This window comes from Podarcis cretensis, assembly GCF_951804945.1.
Source record: "Podarcis cretensis genome assembly, chromosome: 4".
Classification (NCBI taxonomy): Eukaryota; Metazoa; Chordata; class Lepidosauria; order Squamata; family Lacertidae; genus Podarcis; species Podarcis cretensis.
The window spans coordinates 26,052,106-26,072,649 of record NC_137173.1 but is presented as its reverse complement, the minus strand read 5'-3'; the positions used below and the strand labels follow the sequence as shown (position 1 = coordinate 26,072,649).

The following is a 20,544-nucleotide window of genomic DNA, read 5'->3' as shown; positions in this document are numbered from 1 at the left end:
CATGTGAGGTTTTTCTCCTTTGCCTTGAAATCCATTCCACCAAATATCTGAAAGATTACATACTATAACTACAGTCAGAGGCTGTAATGTTTCTGAATACCAGTTGCTGGAAACTACAGAGGGGAGAGTGCTGTTGTGCTTGGGTCCTGCTTCCAGGTTTCTCACAGGCATCTCGTTGGGAAGAGGATGCTAGACTGGATAGGTCAGAGGTCGTCAAATAAGGCCCGTGGGCTGGATACGGCTCACCGGGCTCATTAATCCAGCCCACGAACCTTGTGGACCCTGCTGCCCGCTCAGTCAGTCCCCACACTAAACAGGCGCAGCGCAGTGGCCTCGCCACACGGAGACTGACTTCCGCGACGCGGCATAGCTTCTGATTGGCTACAGGAAGCTCCTGCAGCCAATCCGAAGCCGCAGACGCCTCTGGGTGCCGCCCCTTCCTTCCTGCTGAGGCGGCAGAGCAGGAGGAAGCAGCTGAGCCGGAAAGGAAGCGGCAGCGGCGCAGAGGCTGCCTCCGCCACCCAGGCGAGCGGCATGGGCTCTGTGCCCCGCCAAGACCGAAGACGCCGATGCTGCTGAAGAAGAGGCAGCGTCGGCGGCTGCGGCCTGAGTGGCATAGGCCGGGGGGGGCCCTTTCGGGGGGGTGCTTTTGGGAGGTGATGGGTCTGGCCCCCCCACAAGGTCTGAGGGATAGTGGACCGGCCCCCTCCTTAAAAAGTTTGCTGACCCCTGGGATAGGCCATTGACCTTCTTATGTTCTTACTGTCATTCCATGGGGAATTCTGACTTGAAGGCCCCTATGGGCAACCATCCTTTCTCCTTTCTTGCTGTTGGACGGCTACAGCATGAATACTTTTTTTAAAAAGTAATAAAAGCAGAGGTGCTTGGACTATCCCATTTGACATGTGTCTATCATATGTAAAAGGTCACCAGATAAATACCACCACCCCTTTTGTAATGCGAATGGCCTGCAAAAAGGTGTGGGGCAGATATCAGACACATATTTAGCATGTGTCATCCAATCTTCTTCCTCAGAGTGACCTCACAGGCTGTTGTTTCTCAAATGGGCCTTGGCCAGGCTTGGGGAATGTGGGAACCCAGAAGCAGACTCCGGCTGAGCCAAAACTTCACAGGCCCCTTCTATTCCAACCCTCTTTCTCCTCAATCCTCCTGTTCCTTAAAGTCTGGAAATGGTCCAAGCTGCAGATGTAACAAGGGTGCTTTATTTTGCTGCTAACAATGACAGGGCAGGTCAGATTAGGCTGCTGTTAGAGACTCTTCTTTTCTTGTACTGTTCGGAAGTGTTAGGAAGCTTGAGGACGTAATGCTGTGGGGGCCAGTAGCGGATTAGGAAAAAAAAATGGTGTTCTTCTATATGATGCATGAAACAAAGCCATTTCCCTTTTAGGATATAAAATACTTCTAACGCTGAGTGTTTTCGGCACAGGCTTAATAGGCTGGCAAACTGTGTGGGAACAGTGTATTGGGAACAGTATAGAGAAGGGAGAGGATGAGGGGAAATGGTTTCTGCTGAAAAACACGGGTTTTCTCTCTCTCCCTGTAAAGGGATTTGTGAAATATTTCAGGAAAATCTGGGAAATTGACACTTGAGGCCCTTTCCTGTTGCTGGGAACTGGAAGGTACCAAGAATCCCACATGATAATCTACTGCGTGCCTGGGGCAATAATTTCAGGCGTTTGTTTGTGTAGTATTTTGATTTTAGGAATTGAGCTAGTTTTGCACTTTCTCCTAAATAAACCACAATCATCAACAGATGAGGGAAAAGGCATAAAAAAATGAGCCATCACTTTCTTAACTTCTTAGGTCGTAACCACTGTTGGGATCAAAGTTGATAAAGAACATTGACTGAAGGAACTAGGGAATGAAGTTTCAAAAATATTCAGACCCTAGTTAATGCTAAAATGTTTCATATGGTAGATTCGCAAACACCCTTCCATGTTTTCTTCTCCATTGACTACTTGATCCTGTGCATGCTTAATTAAAAGGAAGCCCCTGTGGGATGTATCAAAATTCTGTCCACCAAAGTTAACCACTTCTAAATGCTGTCGATTTCAGTGGTAGCTAATCAGACGTGCTCTTTGCTCTCTTATTGGAATCCTTAGTCCTCAAAAGTGCATGACTTTGACTGTATCATGTCATATAGATGATCATGGGGAAAGAACTAAGGAATGAAATAACACTTACATTAATCATTTTTAAGGGGAGGAAATTGAGCCCTAATTAGTGAACCCGAGGCATAGGTGCCTCGGGTGGCACAGGCAGCAGGTGTTAAATAGGAAGCTGCCTTACTCTGAGCTGGACTGTTAGTCCATCTAGTTCACTATGGTTTACATTGATGAACAGCAGTTCTCTAGGACAAGGTTAGGCAAACTAAGGCCCGTGGGCCGGATGCAACCCAATCTCCTTCTCAGTCCGGCCCGTGGACAGTCCAGAAATCAGTGCGTTTATACATGAGTAGAATGTGTCCTTTTATTTAAAATGCATCTCTGGGTTATTTGTGTGGCATAGGAATTGGTTCATTTCCCCCCCTTCAAAATATAGTCCAGCCCCCCACAAGGTCTGAGGGACAGTGGACCGGCCCCCTGCTGAAAACGTTTGCTGACCCCTACTCTAGGATTTCAGGGCAGGTTATATCCCATTCTACCTGGAGATTCTTGGGATTGAACCCTGGACCTTCTGCATACAAAGCTTCCCCTGGTGCTTCTGGACAGGGGCAGACATGCCTGTGGCACAGAGTCAAGCCTGCGGTCTTGTTGCCCTTTCTAGCACTGCTTTTTACTCCTTTGGTATGCTCTGATAACAAGAGTCAAAAGCACCCTAACTCATACAGTACTTCCTTGGACTAGCATTCCCACCCTTTTTACTTTGAAGTTTGTTACCTTGGTGCACTTGCCAAAAAGATTGGCAAACACTGGTTTGGGCTGTTTTAGTACATTCATAATCTAGGTTCACTGGTGGGGATTATTTTATTTAATAAGCCTTGTTGTTTTTAAAGTACCGTATTTTTCGCTCTATAACACGCACCTGACCATAACACGCACATCGTTTTTAGAGGAGGAAAACAAGGGAAAAAACATTCTGAATGAAACAGTGGATGTATCATTTTTGTGCTTCATGCTGTGGCCACAGACATGTGATCTGATGGTGAATTTGGGGTGACCCAATGCAAAAATCCTGAGAATCCCTGTGGATCCATGCTTTGTAACCACGTTTTTGCACCATTGCAGCCCCAGGCAACAGTGGGTGCGTGATTTTTGGGGGGCAGGCTGTAGCCATGGACATGCTATGTGATCTGATGGTGAATTTGGGCTGACCCAATGCAAAGATCCTTAGGATCCATGTGGATCCATGCTTTTTAACCACATTTTTGCACCATTGCAGCCCCAGGCAACAGTGGGTGCGTGATTTTTGGGGGGCAGGCTGTAGCCATGGACATGCTATGTGATCTGATGGTGAATTTGGGCTGACCCAATGCAAAGATCCTTAGGATCCATGTGGATCCATGTTTTGTAACCACGTTTTTGCACCATTGCAGCCCCAGGCAACAGTGGGTGCTTGATTTTGGGGGGGCAGGCTGTAGCCATGGACATGCTATGTGCTCTGATGGTGAATTTGGGCTGACCCAATGCAAAGATCCTGAGGATCCATGTGGATCCATGTTTTGTAACCACGTTTTTGCACCATTGCAGCCCCAGGCAACAGTGGGTGCGTGATTTTTGGGGGGCAGGCTGTAACAATGGACATGCTGTGTGATCTGATGGTGAATTTGGGGTGACTGAATGCAAAGATCCTGAGGATCCATGTAGATCCATGCTTTTTAACCACGTTTTTGCACCATTGCAGCCCCAGGCAACAGTGGGTGTGTGGTTTTTTGGGGGCAGGCTGTAGCCATGGACATGTTATGTGATCTGATGGTGAATTTGGGCTGACCCAATGCAAAGATCCTGAGGATCCATGTAGATCCATGCTTTTTAACCATGTTTTTGCACCATTGCAGCCCCAGGCAACAGTGGGTGCGTGATTTTTGGGGGGCAGGCTGTAGCCATGGACATGCTATGTGATCTGATGGTGAATTTGGGCTGACCCAATGCAAAGATCCTTAGGATCCATGTGGATCCATGCTTTTTAACCACATTTTTGCACCATTGCAGCCCCAGGCAACAGTGGGTGCGTGATTTTTGGGGGGCAGGCTGTAGCCATGGACATGCTATGTGATCTGATGGTGAATTTGGGCTGACCCAATGCAAAGATCCTGAGGATCCATGTGGATCCATGCTTTTTAACCACATTTTAAGTGGGGAGGGAAGGAAAAACACCGAAGGGACAAGGAGCAGGAGAGGGGTGTGCAGAGAAGCAGCTGGCTAAGAATGCAGGAGAGGGGTAGGGAGGAAAGGAAGGCAAAAGTTTTCCCTCACCTACCCACCCAAGCCAGCCAGCTCGCGCTCTCTCTCTCTCTCTCCCTCCTGCATGTTTTCAGCTTTCCCCTCTGCTTGCCTGGAGGGGAGGGGCTTTCCCTGCTCTTTGTTCCGTTTGAGCAAACACAGCAAGGAAACAGAGATGGGTGGGCAGTAAGACCCTGAGGCAGAATGCCGGAAAGCAGCCCCTTCCTCTTTTCAAGTTTCCCTTCTAGGAGACGCGCGGTTTGATTTTTGCCTGCTTTTTTTTGCCTCCCGTCGCACCAATTGGCTCCAGGGACCACACATTCGCTCAATAACACGCACAGACATTTCCCCTTCCTTTTTAGGAGAAAAAATCTGCATGTTATAGAAGGTAAAATACGGTAATAGTAGGAGCTTCAGTTGAGGGGCTTGCACTGGGAACGCAAAGATCTCTGCTTCTGGAAAGTACCGATACAGCTTCCTTGAGAATGCTTATACAACATGGCAGTATTCATGCACGTTTGGAGGAGCAAATTGTTTGTACATGTAAGCTGGTGAATAGATTGTCGAAACCTGTTGTTACTGAGCCAGCCAAGAAATGCTCAAGGTGATGTGTAACAGCTAGGTATCCTGGAATAAGTTATTACAATAGCATTGCAAGGACACTGTAAGCAGCTGTGCCAACAAGATGTAAGGAAGGATATGACGCTTAACTTATTTCTGACCTGGGCCCTATCTTGGAATAGGTTGCCATGGAGTTTGGGCCTGACATGGGGCAGGAGCTGTGGTTGAGAAGAGGTTGGCGGTCAGATACCAGATCCGGCAAACAGGAACCAAGGGCCAGAGGCAGAGAATGTAATCATAGACAGACAGGCACAGCTATTGGAATCTGTGTAATAACCCAGTGGGACTCAAGATTGCCAGACCAGAAGGAAGGATTTTCTAAGCCACACACCCTCTTGAGTGTTTTTGCAAGACTAAAACTCTGATAATGCTTGTCTGGATGGAGGCCAGAGAGGGACGTCTGAGTAGGTGTAAAACCAGGGCTTTTTTCCAGCTGGAACTTGGCACCTCTCAGGTGGGCACCTCTTTTTCTAGAAAAATAGTGCTGTGTAAAGCTATCCTACCGTACAAATCTACATTTGTTGCTCAGCCCACTGTTGCCCAACCCACGACTGGAATACAGCCCGAAGAAGGTTGCCCAGAAATAAGCGTGGCCCATGGTTCTGAAACGGATTCTGCACCCCTGTTATAGAGCCTAATTACAGATAGGTAGCCGTGTTGGTCTGCCATAGTCAAAACAAAATAAAAAAATTCCTTCCAGTAGCACCTTAAAGACCAACTAAGTTAGTTCTTGGTATGAGCTTTCGTGTGCATGCACACTTCTTCAGATACCTGAAGAAGTATCTGAAGAAGTGTGCATGCACACGAAAGCTCATACCAAGAGCTAACTTAGTTGGTCTTTAAGGTGCTACTGGAAGGATTTTTTTTATTTTGTTTTGAATAGAGCCTTATGACTCTCCATTGGGCTGCAAGGTCAGCTGACTGAACTCAGGCCAATACTTAGGCCTAGAGGATGTCCTTGCCCTGTGAAACCTGGGTTAGTTGGTCAAAGGCCCAGAACACTGGTTGATGCAGAAGGAAGGCTGTTCCCTTGAAGCCCTCATTCAAGACTCCCTTCATTGCCTTACAACACTTAGCTTAACTGAAGCTGTCCAGTGCCCACACTTGTATTGTCTCTGTTAAGTAGTTTATCTACGCACTGCTTCCACATCTGCTTGTCAAATCAGAGATGAGGAGAGAAAATGCTATAATCTGCAACAAGTTTTCTGGGTTTGTGACTTCTCCCTGAAGGAATTTGGGCCCATAAAGCAGTCACAAGATTACAATGGTTCATAAATACCTTTAAAAAAAATTCCTGACAAATATAATCCCGCTCCAGTCTTGTTCGTATTTCGTAGCTATTACCTGCAACCTGGGGCATTATAAAAAGAGATCTTCTAAAGCACGGATCAACAGATATATTTAGCAGACATTACGGCATCTTTCCATAGAGGAGTGTGTTTAACTCGAAGTTGCTCGCTCGGTGCTGATAACGTATTTGTAAAAGAAAGGGAAATTGCATGAATGTAATAATGTACTGTGTTTACTGTTGCCTATAGAAAAAAAATAACATTTGCCTTCAGCCAGCAGTTCATAGAATTAAAGAGTGAGATCCTGTTTTCCTAATTAGTAAATAAAAAATAAAAAAATGGGGGGAGCATCTCCTTTGAAGGTGGCAGTGGTGCACCCCCTCCTTAAGAAGACTTCCCAGGCCCCAGAAGCATTCAACAGCGACTGTCCAGTAGCAAATATCCCCTTTCTGGATGACGTGCTCAAAGAAGGTGGTGGCAGTCCAGTGTCATGCTTTGAAGGAAACTGATTTCTTGGATCCAGTCTGGCCACAGGCCCACTAATGGCAGTGAAACTGCCTTGGTCATTCTGGGTTTATGACGTTTGTCAGGATGGAGATGGGAGTGGGGAGGGTGACCCTGCTTGTTCTCCTTGATAGCTTTTGATACTATTCACCACAATATGCTGAAACATCTCAGGGAGGTTGGGGTTGGGTTCCCTGTGCTTCAGTGGGTCTGCTGCTAACTCTAGGGCTGATTACAGAAGGATGTTATGGGAGGCTACTGCCCAGCACCCTGGGAGTTGTCCTGTTTTGTCGTGATTCCATATTGTCCTGCGTGCTCTTTAACATCTATATGAAGCTTCTGGGAGCGCCATCAGGAGAGAGCTGCCACCAATATGTAGATGGCAGTGGGCTGGATCTGGTGATGGGCCATAAACTGAAGCTGAATCCTGAAAGGTGTTATGTGTCCTGAGAGAACACATAAACAGGGTTTAAAATGGATGGATGGATGATGTGCTCATGAAAGCAACTATGTGTTGCACCCTTACTTATTTTATTTAAACATCCCTAGGCCACATCTCAGGGCAAAGCCCTCACAAGGCAACTTGCATAAAAACCAGAACCATTTTAAAACAGCAGTTCTGACCACAAAGAGGCCAGCAAGACCCCTGTTATCGGAAACAAAAGAGTTTCAAACCACCAGCACCACAAATCCTTTGAGATAAATCCATCTGAAATAAGAGGGGCCCTTTTTAAACGACTGTATTGATGAGAGCACATGATGATGGGAATACTTGGGAGGGAGTTTCACAAATGTGGGGCCGTCACTGCAATGGCCCTGACTGTCATGTCTGCCATTCGGATCCATTCTAGAAAGGAGTGTTATTCTCCCTTTCCTTCTTTTGTGTGCATCCCTCAGGCAACGAGAGCTACACTGACTCAGCACTGTGCAAACCTGGGTGATTCGCTGGGCAAAGAGAATGACATCGCTTTGATTATCGATGGTCAGACGCTGAAGTACGCTCTTTCCTTTGAGGTGCGGCAGTCCTTTTTGGATCTAGCGCTATCGTGCAAATCTGTCATCTGTTGCAGGTAAGAAATGCCAAGATCTTTCCATTGGAAGTTTTAAGCTTCCAGGTTATAAAACAAGTTTATAGTCTTATGTGTTCCCATGCCCTGTTGCCTATGTGACCTCCTTCAGATGTTGCAGACAACAGCCGGGATGGGCAAATATGTCAATTTCAGTTTCTTATTTTTTCAATATTAATCAACATTGGTTTGCAGGTTTGTTTGTTTTTTAAAAAAGAATCCATGTGAATATTTGTCAGCATTTTAGAGCAGAATTCTCCCCAAATAGACATTTTTTGCAAGCAATTCCCCCTAATACGATGAGTTTGTATGTTATTTTAACTGAGATATGCCTTTTTGTGCACACTTTCCCCTAATTTTTTTGTGCACATTATTTGGTGGTTTTAATTGCATTGCAAAATTTGGAGCAAATTCCGAAGAATGGCTGCCTTTCAATTTGTGTATTGTTTCAGGAACTGGGAATTAAGGTAGGTTCACATTGAAACTGGAATGAGCCAAATTCCTTCTTCCTCCCTAACTACAATTCCCACCACCTCTGACCATTGACCATGCTAGCCAGGGCTGAAGGGGTCTGCCATGAAGCAACATCTGGGGGGCACCGTGTTGGCTACCCTTGGCTACACCACTGTACAGTACAGAATAGTACATCTCCCTCCTTGCATTCAGGTGGTTTTGCTGGGAGTTGTAGGCTAAAACATCTGGAGGACACCAGGTTGACAAAAGCTGGGCTGGAATGTAAACTCTGCTTTGTTAACCTTTTGCTAAACCTCACCTGCTCCCCATTCATTTTGAGGTAATCCTGTTGATGGAGACAATGGGCAAACGGATCAGTTTATCTTGTTATGGGCCTCTCTCTTTCTCCTAAACAGACCCAAATTTACTGCAGTTTCATTTTAAAAGATTTCTCCTGAGAACTAGCTTCAACTGTGCTTTATGTCTAAAGCCTAGCAAATGAATATACCATATATCTTTCTTTTTAAAAAAGTATATTTTAAAATGACGTTGAATGGCAAATGTGTATGAAATGCCCCTGTGGAAATGAAAAGCTGACTCTGAATTTATGCGACGTTAAATCCTATGGATTCATGCTACTTCAAATTGAGAATTGTGAGCCATAGTCCTTCTAGATTTGGTGAAATAGTGTATCATCAGGTTGAAAAACAAAGATCTGTCCCAATTGCTCCTTCCCCTCCATTCCCACCCCATTAATGTCTGCACTATTTAATTTGAAATTTCCTTTCCTCTGCGCCAATTACGTTTTAACTTTCTTCCTGTGAAGTTTTAAAATGCACTGCCTTATTTGACACACACAGTCCGATTAAAACATCCCAGAGTGGGATAAAAAATGTTTTCTTTTCTTTAGTATCAAGCACCTGGCAAGCAAAAGGAACGTTTCTGCAAAGCCTTATGGGCTATTAAAGGCATTCCTCCTTCTCCCTGGGGGCTCAACTCCACTTATTTTTATTTCCTTTTTTAAACCTATGAAATTACATCGCTTTCCTTCCTCTTTTATTGTATTTTTCCACATTGTTCTTTGGGGGCGTTTGGGTTTTTGTTTTTTAAATGTACTAATAATTAAAAGTACTGTGCCTTTTGGTCACCAGAGATAGTGGGAGAGGAGAAGAGTAATATCGGCAAATTCTTGGCAGTGGAGGAGGATTATAGGCAATCATCCACCCTGTCAGTCATATGACTAAGGTTAGCTTAAAGAAAGGCACTGGAAATGGGAACTGGTTTGACTGCATGGGCCTTTGATCTAGCCCCACAAAGACTGACAATGTCTGAAGGAAGTGGGGCTTGACTCAAGAGTTTAAAGGTTCCTAGACTCAAAACATTGTGGAAAACGCATGGAACTTAACGACTCACCAAAATGCATTTTCAACATGGGAGATAATCAAGGGGTTAATACCTTTGTTTATACCTCACTGCAAAAAGCTCACTGACAGAAACCTAAAACAGGATTTGTTGCTAACTTGCAGCGGTTGTCTTGATTCCTTAGATCAGCCTTGAATAAGGTTATTCCATTTGTTTTAAAATGGTCGAACCTGAACAGACTTCTTCGTAACTGCAAATGAGATCACGTTTACTTCCCTGACCTTTTGTGTCCCCAGTCCAACATACAATTAAAATTTAGAATAAACGAATCTATGGGGTGATAATAACGCAGGTGGAAAGTGGATACAGGATAGGGTTGTTTGTTTTTACAATGGAGTAAAGCTCCATTGCGGGTGGCGCTGTGGGTTAAAGCCTCAGCGCCTAGGACTTGTCGATCGAAAGGCCGGCAGTTCGAACCCCCGCAGCGGGGTGCGCTCCCGTCGCTTGGTCCCAGCGCCTGCCAACCTAGCAGTTCGAAAGCACCCTCGGGTGCAAGTAGATAAATAGGGACCGCTTACTAGCGGGAAGGTAAACGGCGTTTCCGTGTGCTGCTCTGGTGCCGGTTCGCTGGAGCAGCTTCGTCACGCTGGCCACGTGACCCGGAAGTGTCTGCGAACAGCGCTGGCTCCCGGCCTCTAGAGTGAGATGAGCGCACAACCCTAGAGTCTGTCAAGACTGGCCCGTACGAGCAGGGGTACCTTTACCTTTTTAAAGCTCCGTACGATTTGGGAAGTAACATAATAAGGACTAAAACTTGACATGAAATGTTTAACAATACATCTGAGAAATATCCCAAAAAGAATTTTAGTGACTTAGATGAAAGACATTATGCTATAGGGCACAGGTAACTAACCTGTTGTCCTCCATATTTTGTTGCACTGCAACTCCCATCATCTGTGACAATTGGCCATGTTGGTTGGGCAATTAGAGTTGTAGGTCAGCAACATCTGGAGAGATACAAGTTTCCGACCTTTGCTGTAGCTCTTACCATTGTTTTGCCAGCTTCGGCCAAAAGTTCTGAATTATAAGGGCAAGCCCATCAAATGTGCTGGTCACCTGCTCCTGCTTCCTTTCAATGCCAATATACAATTACTATTTCTTGATTAGCTTTACTTAGTCCTTAAGTTAAATAACCTTTGTGGTTTTGTGGCTTGGATGCTTTGTATTTGCTCTCTCCATATCCTACATGCACCCCTGCTACAATTAACTGCCAAAGCAGAGCTCAACTATGTGTCCCCGCAGCAGCAAGGAAGGCCTTTCCTCCTGCTGCTTCTTCTGACTAGGACAGCATCCAGAAAAGCTGTCAAATGGTGCCAGGTAATGGCAGCCAGGCAATCCTGGGACCCAGCCAGACCCAGCGATGATCCAGGATCAGCCATTGGTGGTCCTGTGCCAGCATTTGCCTTCACAACAGCACCAGAGATCATTATGTGTTCGGTGCTGGTAGAAGAAAGCAGGTGATAACCCACAAGAGCTAGCTTCCTGGCAGGCGGATTGCTGTTGCCTTCTGGGAGGGAGAGGAAGAAGGGCAAGGCAGCAGGGAGGTTGACACAGTGTAAGCACTTCCAGCAGGAGCGCCAAATTGGCCCCAACCCACTTGGCAAGCTGCATCTGGTGATACACCTCTGATCTTTTTTGCACAGATTCATAGTGATTGAAATATACTCGGAGTCCTGTAGTGATTTCATGCTCTTTATTGCAGCTTGTAAAACAGTGATTCCTGCAGGCCAATCAGTTGTTGCATTCTACGATCCTACCAGCCTAATAGGCTGATTAATTTCCTCCCGGAGCCTGATTGGTTTTTCCTGCAGGCCAATCAGTTGTTGCATTCTACGATCCTACCAGCCTGATAGGCTGATTAACTTCCTCCTGGAGCCTGATTGGTCTTTTCCTGCAAGCCAATCAGTTGTTGCATTCTAGCATCCTACTTGCCTATTGTTCTAGGATCCAAGCTTAGTACATAACAGTGATCTTTTGGCACATCTTAGAACTCCAACTTAATTCTATGTAATATCCTGTAGAGAAGGTTTGCCTTGCAGGGAAGGCAGAGCAAGTCAGCAGACAGGGAGACAAAGTATGGTTGTGGTATTACAGACCACAGATATCACAGTGTTGGTGGCATCGTTTTCAGAAGCATCAGATGTAGTAGTCAACCTGTGCCTGGACATTTCAGGTGGCTCATGTGGTTGCGGCTGTTCATGCAACTGATAAGTGCACACAGTCCCACAATAGGAACATAAAAGGTAAAGGGACCCCTGACTATTAGGTTCAGTCATGGCCGACTCTGGGGTTGCGGCGCTCATCTCGCTTTATTGGCCGAGTGAGCCAGCGTACAGCTTCCGGGTCATGTGGCCAACATGACTAAGCCGCTTCTGGCAAACCAGAGCAGCGCATGGAAACACCGTTTACCTTCCCACCAGAGCAGTATTTATCTACTTGCACTTTGGTGCTTTCAAACTGCTAGGTTGGCAGGAGCAGGCACCAAGCAACGGGAGCTCACCCTGTCGCGGGGATTCGAACCGCCGACCTTCTGGTCGGCAAGTCCTAGGCTCTGTGGTTTAACCCACAGCGCCACCCACGTCAAGTGCACACAGTCCCCCAATAGGAACATAGGATGTTGTTTTATAATAAGCTGGGCTATTTGCCCATCCAGCTCAGTAATTGAAATATACTCAGAGTCGCCAAGTGATTTCATGCTCTTTATTCAGCTCATAGTGGTGAGGAGGAATGAATGTCCCCTCAAAGTATCTGCTTTATATACATTATTTACACAATGGGCTGCACATGATTGGCTAATTCCGGAATTCTACTGTAAGCCAATCAGGTTGTGGATTCACTTCAATCTGGAGCATGATTGGGTGGTTCCTGCCAACCAATCATACTGCTGCATTGTTCTAGGACCAATCAGACTGCTGCATTCTGAATCCTATTGTTCTAGGACCAATCAGACTGCTGCCTTTTGGATCCTATTGTTCTAGGACCAATCAGACTGCTACAGTTTGGATCCTATTTGACTCAGTACATAACACCCCTCCCCTCTAAGTTCCAGTCCTGCCCGGGAGGTCGCATTCATAGTCCTCAAGGTATGCTGGCGGCCTACGTGTGCGTTGCGGCCTGGGGTGTTCCCTGGTCCGGGGTTCAGGTTCTGGCTCATGTTCCAAGGATGCTGGCTGTGATGGGGCTGTTTGGTCTGGCGCAACCGGCTCGCTCAGTCGTGGTTCTGGTTCCGGTGTCCTTTCGGCCTCACGGGTCCTCTCTGTATTTACTGATTCTGCCTCTCCTGCCGGCCCCTGCTGCTCTATGGGCCTCACTGCCCCACTGTTCCCTTGGGACTCCTCTGACCTGTCCTCATCCTCCTGGTTTTCTCCCGGGAATCGTCGGCGTATCTGGTCGCAGTGGCGGCGCCAGCATTGCCCCCCATCTGTTAGCACCTCGTACGACACGGGGCCAGTGACCCTGGTGACTGTGGCGGGTACCCATGCAGGGCCTGCTCCAAAATTCTTTGCGTACATTGGGTCCTGGGCCTCGAAGGTCCGAGGGTTCCTGCCTTCCCCCACCACTACCTCATCCTGAGCTCTATCGGGGTGAAGGCGGTCCAATCTGATTGCAAGGCGCCGACCCATTAGTAGTTCAGCGGGGCTCCTGCCAGTCGTTGAGCTGGGGGTGCTGTGCTGTGCTAGAAGGAATGCGGCAAGGCGGTACTCCCAATCCCCTTGCGTCATGCGGCGAAGGGTTTCCTTGGTGGTCCGCACCATGCGTTCTGCTTGGCCATTGGTGGCAGGGTGGAATGGCGCCGAACGGATGTGGCGGATGGCGTTCTGCGCTGTGAAGGTTTGGAATTCTCCTGACGTAAATGCAGTCCCGTTGTCTGAGACGAGAGTGTCAGGGAGCCCGTGGGTAGCAAACAGCCTGCGTAGTACCCGGATGGCTGCGGACGTAGAAGTGGACGGTACCAGTGCGACTTCCAGCCATTTGGTGTAGGAGTCCACCACTATGAAGAATGTTTTCCCCTGAAAGGGGCCAGCGAAGTCCACATGCAGTCGTGACCATGGTGCTCGGGCGGACTCCCAGGACTGGACTGGGGCCCTTGGGGGATCCGGGCGGGATTCTTGGCAGGCCTGGCAGTGTTTGACCCAGGCCTCTATCTCTCCGTCGATCCCCGGCCACCACACATAACTCCTGGCAAGGGCCTTCATTCTTACTACCCCTGGGTGTGTCTCGTGTAGGGCTGTGAGGACCCTTTTTCGGAGGGGCTGGGGAACAACGACCCTGCTTCCCCATAACAGGCACCCCTTGTGGGCCGACAGTTCATGTTTGCGGGTTGTGTAGCCGGCGAATTCTGGCCCGGGGCTGCTGCTGGGCCATCCCCTCCACACCCAGTCCAGGACCCGGGAGATGACCCTATCTTTCTTGGAATGGTGTGCAACTTCTTGTGCCTGAATGGGGCGGTCAGGAAGCAGCTCCAGGCTCATAACCTCTTGTGCAGGTGCTGGGTCAGGGCCTGTTTCCGGTAGTGGCAGCCTGCTGAGGGCGTCCGCATGGCCCATCGCCTTCCCAGGGCGGTGAATCAGTGCATACTGGTAGCTGGCAAGGAAAATTGACCACCTGAGGACGCGAGGAGACAGCACTTGGGGGGTCTGCTTTTCGGGGGCAAACAAGCCAAGCAACGGTTTGTGGTCAGTCACCACGGTGAAGGGCCGCCCGTACAAGAAATCATGGAATTTTTTAACTCCCTTCACGATTGCCAGACCCTCCTTGTCGATTTGTGAGTAGTTCCGCTCAGTTGCGTTGAGTGTCTGGGAAAAGTATGCCACTGGTACCTCTCTTCCATCTGGGAGTTGGTGTCCCAGGACAGCGCCAATTCCATAGGGCGAGGCGTCGCATGCTAGCACCACCGGCAGCCTCTCGTCGAAGTGTGCCAAGACCGAGTTTGAGACAAGCAAGTCCTTGACTGCCTGGAATGCGGCCTCCTGGCGCTGGCCCCACACCCAAGGGGCCCGCTTGTCCAGGAGTCTGTGTAGGGGCTCCGCTACCGCCGCCTTGTGGGGAAGGAAGGAATGGTAAAAGTTCAATAGTCCCAAGAAGGCCTGAAGTTCAGTCTTGTTCTTGGGCGCTGGGGCATCACAAATGGCCCGTACCTTGTCCCCAGTCGGGTGGACCCCTTCTGCGTCCACCATAAATCCCAGAAAGTCCACCTGGGGCACTCCTAGTAGACATTTTTCCCGCTTCACCTTGAGACCCGCTGTCTGGAAACGGTGCAGAACGGTGCGGAGGCGGTCCTCAAACTCCTCTGGTGTGGGCCCGGCAATCAACACATCATCGAAGAAGGGGGTGACGCCAGGAATCCCTTTAAGGAGAGAGTCCATTAGATTCTGGAATATGCCTGGTGCCACGCTGACACCGAATTGCAGCCGCTTTACCCTGAATGCTCCTCTGTGCGTCACAATCGTCTGTGCCTCTGCTGTGGTCTCATCTACTGGCAGCTGTTGATATGCTTGGGCCAAGTCCAGCTTGCCAAAAATTTTCGACCCAGCCAGGGTGGCAAGGACATGGCTGACCACTGGCACTGGGTATGCATGGGCCGTGAGGGCCTTGTTTATGGTACATTTGTAGTCTGCGCAGATGCGGACTGAACCATTAGGCTTGACAGGTGTGACGATTGGGGTTTCCCAGGGGGCATTAGGCACCGGTTCCAGCACTCCTTGCTCCATGAGCCGGTCCAATTCCTCGTCTATACGGGGTTTCAGGGCGAATGGGACCCGGCGGGCCTTGAGCCTGACCGGTCGTACTGCGGGGTCAAGCTGTAGAGCAATGGGGGGGCCCGTATACTGTCCCAATTTCCCATCGAAAACCCCCGGAAATTCCTTGCATATGGCGTCCACGTCCACTTGTAAGCTAGTGTGGTTTACCCCAGTGACAGCTAGCCCCAGTGGTCCAAACCATGCCAATCCCAGTAGGCTAATGTAGGGGCCCTTGACCACAAGTAAGTCCAGTTGCCGTGTCCGCCCTCGGTATTGCACCCTGAAGGTCCCCACCCCCATTGTGGGGACCTTACGTTTCTGGAAGTCTCGGAGGGTGAATGGGGCCGGCCTGAGTTTGGGACCCCCACTAGGACACAGTTTCCTTAAGGTCCTTGCCGAGATTATGGATAGAGTTGAACCTGTGTCAAGCTCCATGCGGCATGGGGCCCCCTCTATCTGTACCTCTACATAAATTTTCTCTACGTTGGGGTGGGGCAACTGGTATACCTGGAAGTCCGTGAGCTCCGTCGAGTTGCCTTGGTGCGTTGGGCCCCGGGACCTGGGGTTCTTGGATTGGTCATCTGATGCCTGGCATCGGGTGGGCCGAGCCCGACACACCCGGGCGATGTGTCCCACTTTTCTGCACTGCCTGCACACTGCGTTGCGGAAACGGCAGGTCCTCCTCTCGTGACTTTCTCCACAGCTTGCGCAGTTCCCTCCTTCTCGTCGAGGCAGCTGTGGTATGTGGGCTGCTTGAGTGCGCTGCTGTACTCGGTGCACCTCCTCCCTGTCAGATCCTGAGTCGTCGGTGAGGTCTTCGTGGTGGACCCTCGGTTGGGACGGCTGGCTCGGCCGTGCCTCTTGCGTCGACCTCTCGGCAGCTTCCGTTGCCAGGGCCTCCTCCAGAGTGACCTGGAACGTTAGGTCCTTCTTAGCGTAGAGGCTTCGTTGCAGCTTCTCATCCCTAAGGCCACCGACGAGGCGGTCACGAAGCATGTTCTCCAGCTCTGAGAAGTTGCAGAACCGGGCGGCTTGGCGGAGAGAGGTCACAAACCCAGTTATGGTTTCCCCAGGGGCTTGCCGCTTTGCATAGAAGGCATTTCGACGAGCCACCACTGAGGGCTGTGGTGAAAAGTGCCCCTTCAGCTGTTCCATTATTGTTTTGTATGGAACAGTAGCAACGTCTTCAGGCGCAAGGAGAGCCCGGGCGATTTCAAATGTCTCCTCTCCGCAAACGCTGAAGAATATTGCCCTCTTCTTGGCGTCTTCTTCATCGGTGACCCCTTTGGCTTCTAGGAGGAAGGTGAAACGGGAGGCGTACGCTTCCCAGTCTCCGGATGCTGGGTTGAACGGTGAGAAGCTGCTGTCGGTTGCCATTCTGAGTTCCTTGTGTCCCGGAGCTGAAGCCTGGATACACGGTGCGAGGCAGCGGTGCGGCAGGTGGCGGTGCTGCGGTGCTGTGTGTGGCAGTCAGCTCAGCGGGATCCCACCTTCGTCGCCAGTGAAATATACTCAGAGTCGCCAAGTGATTTCATGCTCTTTATTCAGCTCATAGTGGTGAGGAGGAATGAATGTCCCCTCAAAGTATCTGCTTTATATACATTATTTACACAATGGGCTGCACATGATTGGCTAATTCCGGAATTCTACTGTAAGCCAATCAGGTTGTGGATTCACTTCAATCTGGAGCATGATTGGGTGGTTCCTGCCAACCAATCATACTGCTGCATTGTTCTAGGACCAATCAGACTGCTGCATTCTGAATCCTATTGTTCTAGGACCAATCAGACTGCTACAGTTTGGATCCTATTTGACTCAGTACATAACAGTAATACTTACTCTGGCTGGCATCAGCTCTCTAGGGCATCAAGCAGCTTTCTTTCATGTTACCTGCTACCTTTTCGGAGGAGAGGCCAGGAATTGAAGCTGGGGATTTTGTACATGCCAAGCACGAGCACTTCCATTGAGCTGTAGCCAGGTCTTGTATAACTCCTGTAGGTGATGGTGTGTTGCCTGCTGCTGAATATCTATCCTGGGGCTAAATTTTTTTTATGCAATGCTCATAAATAGTTCAGTGATGTAGCACAGGAGTAGGAAACCTCTGGCTTGTGTGCCAAACTTGACCCACTAGGCTATTCCATTTGGCCCACCAGCTGATTGGGGGGAAAGCACACCTACCTCTACACCTGATATAGCTTCTGTTTCAACCTCCAAAACTAGAGGGTCGAAGAACAGTGTGGACTGTTTGAAAGTGGACAGCCCTGCTCCACTCTTTTGAACCTCCAATTTTCAGAGGTTTAAAGAACAGTGTGGGGCAGCTTGCAAAGGGTTTCAAACGGCCCTACACTGCACTTTGAAGTCTCGACAAATGGGGCTTCAAAGTGCAGCATCACCTGATGTCACTATGATGTCAGGTGATTGACAGATTTTGGCCTGTGACGCCAAAAAGCTTCCCCACCTTGACATAGCAGAAGAGATAGGAAAGAACTCTTGAAAACACCAAGGGGTGAGAATTTACCATGACCCTTCTGCTGCTGTGCAGAAGAAAACTCAATAATATAGTTTGCAAAATGAGCCCATGGAATATACCTGAAATATTAATGCCCATGTTGTTACTGGGGTTAGCATTCACCTAATGATTGTATTGTGATGCAGCTCAGATTGTGTTCATTTATTTAAAAACAACAACACAACAACAAAAAGTATCTCATTGACGTTCATTACAGAAGATTTCCCCTTTCCTGCCCTGTGACAAGGAAATGTCAAATGTATTTCTTATTAAACATATGCAAACTTGTATAACATTAATTGGTCCCAAAGAAAATTATGTATGTGTTCCATTTTCTTGTACATACTCATCTGACGTTCCCTCCCCCCATCTATCAGCTACTGAATTATCAATGCTTATTATCTAGTTCTACCTCTGACAATTCATGACAGCCCAGTGCTCATCTTATGACTTTGAAAACCATAAGGGAAAGATCATTCTGGCAGCTTTTATGTGTGCATATAATTGAAGGTGGATGAAGGCTTGGGACTGCAGTCAGATCTTGGTATGTCCAAAAACACGCACAAACTTTCCCTCACTGGCCACTAAAACAGATCTCTTTTCAGTTGAGTACAATTTATTTTTTTCACCGACTCCTCATGCAAGTTTCTCTTTGGGGATGCATGAAAATGTGGTTGTGGTGGTGAGTTTGCAGACTGAATTTACTATGCTCTAGATGGCAACACTCCTCCCTGTCTGTCTGTCTGTCTGTCTGTCTCTCACTCACACACACACACACACACACACACACACTATAGGGTTTGCATTTGAGCTTTATGACTAGTGATTTCTGAGCTTTATTATTCTTGTCATCCTCAAAGATTTGCAGAATCAGCAGAAAAGCATAGTGACTGCAGATTTGGGTTTCTGTTCTTTCTTGTTAATCAGCTTCCTGAGCTAAAAGGAGGGTTCCGCAGTATCTCTGCCTTGGATGGTTTATCACAGAGATGGGGAAACTATGACCCTCCCATCAGCCGCAGCCAAGTGGCCAATTGCCAAGGATAAGGCAGGTGTAGTTTCACAACATCTGGAGAGCCTCAGGATATCCACCCCTGGGTTAGCACACTGTAACCCAATAGCTAGAAGAGCTGGGGAACCTGTGGCCCCCAGATGTTGCCAGACCACAAATCCCATGCTTCCCGATTGTTAGCCATGCTGGCTGGGGCTGATGGGAGCTGATGTCCAACAACACATGGAGGACCACAGGTTCCTAACCACTGTCTTAAAGGACGAGAGCAGGCTTCCTCAACCTCAGCCCTCCAGATATTTTGAGACTACAATTCCCATCATCCCTGACCACTGGTCCTGCTAGCTAGGGATCATGGGAGTTGTAGGCCAAAAACATCTGGAGGGCCGAGGTTGAGGAAGCCTGGACTAGAGCTTAGTTGGGGACAGGATAGAAGTGTATAAAATTATCCATGGCACGAAGGAAGCGCATAAGGAGACATTTTTCTTCCCTTCTCATAATGCTAGAATTCAAGTATGTCCTATGAAGCTGAATGATGGAAGATTGGGGATTTCTAGGTGTAATGGCTATGCTTTGCCACCTGAATTCCAGTTGCTGGGGAATATAAACGGTGAGAGTACTATTGTGTTCATGTCTTACTTACAGGCTTCCCATATTAAAACATCTGGTTGGCCCCTGTGAGAATAAGAATTTCTGACTGGGGGGCCTTTGGTTTGATCCAGCAGGGTCTGTCATATGTTCTGGGGGATATTTTTCTTCTTAGTATGTATTGCTCATGGATGGCATTCTAGTATTTTGTGATTAATGAATGCAAGTGATAAAGTAAATAGGCCAGTCTTACAATAATAAAGGGAATACTTACTTATCAGGATAAAACAATATCTGTGATTCATTTCTTCTTTGTGCAAGTTTGTGCTGTGGGAGTGGGAAACACAGAGTAAAATTAGGACTGAGCCTAAAGGGAGCAATTTTCACTCATTGGGGGGGTCTCATCAAAAGGGGGTGAAAGTGTTTGTCACTGGAATGAGAACAATTCTGCTTAATTTGCCATGTGTGATGTCCGCATGTATCCAGCTTTGACAGCGTATGATAACATCATCCTATTCAGTGTATGATGCCCTAGCCAAGGTGGTGATGTGACTATTGCTATGAGGAAGGCTCAGGGGGCTGTTTTTTAAAATGTCAAAGCCAGGGAAACTGGTAGGGAACAGATAATAAATTAAGTGAACTGGGTGGGAGCGGGGAGCCAAAGTAAATATTTCACACACAGGACAACATTTGCTCTGAAATATGAAATGGAATCTCTTGCATTTCCATGTAGGACAACATCTCTTGAAATATGCCAAGGAGGTCTTTATCTATGTCTGTGTATTGCAGTCTCTCCCCCCCCCCCCCATCGCTGACCCGGCCATTTGGGACTGATGGGAGTTGTAGTCCCAAATATCTGGAGAGTACCAAGTTGATTACCTCTGGCATAAAATGTGCCGCACACTTCTTTATGTGTTGAGAAGTCCAAGGGCACTGCTGAA

General features: G+C 48.1%; 1 protein-coding gene and 1 long non-coding RNA gene across 11 annotated transcripts in view; one reads left to right on the top strand and one right to left on the bottom strand.

Annotated features, from left to right (window-relative positions):
- Positions 1-20,544, top strand: part of ATP8A2 (ATPase phospholipid transporting 8A2) — a 338,417-nt gene that overhangs the window by 135,458 nt on the left and 182,415 nt on the right. For all 10 annotated transcript variants that reach the window (XM_079973395.1, XM_079973390.1, XM_079973394.1 and 7 more), the window contains one exon: positions 7,715-7,887. In XM_079973395.1, coding sequence (XP_079829521.1) covers positions 7,715-7,887 — 173 coding nt within the window. The remainder of the gene's footprint in view (positions 1-7,714; positions 7,888-20,544) is intronic.
- LOC307215232 lies at positions 3,731-4,392 on the bottom strand. The gene is made up of 3 exons (XR_013838410.1): positions 4,226-4,392; positions 3,918-4,057; positions 3,731-3,749 (listed from the first exon to the last, which is right to left on the bottom strand). It is a non-coding gene; the product is annotated as an uncharacterized lncRNA (long non-coding RNA).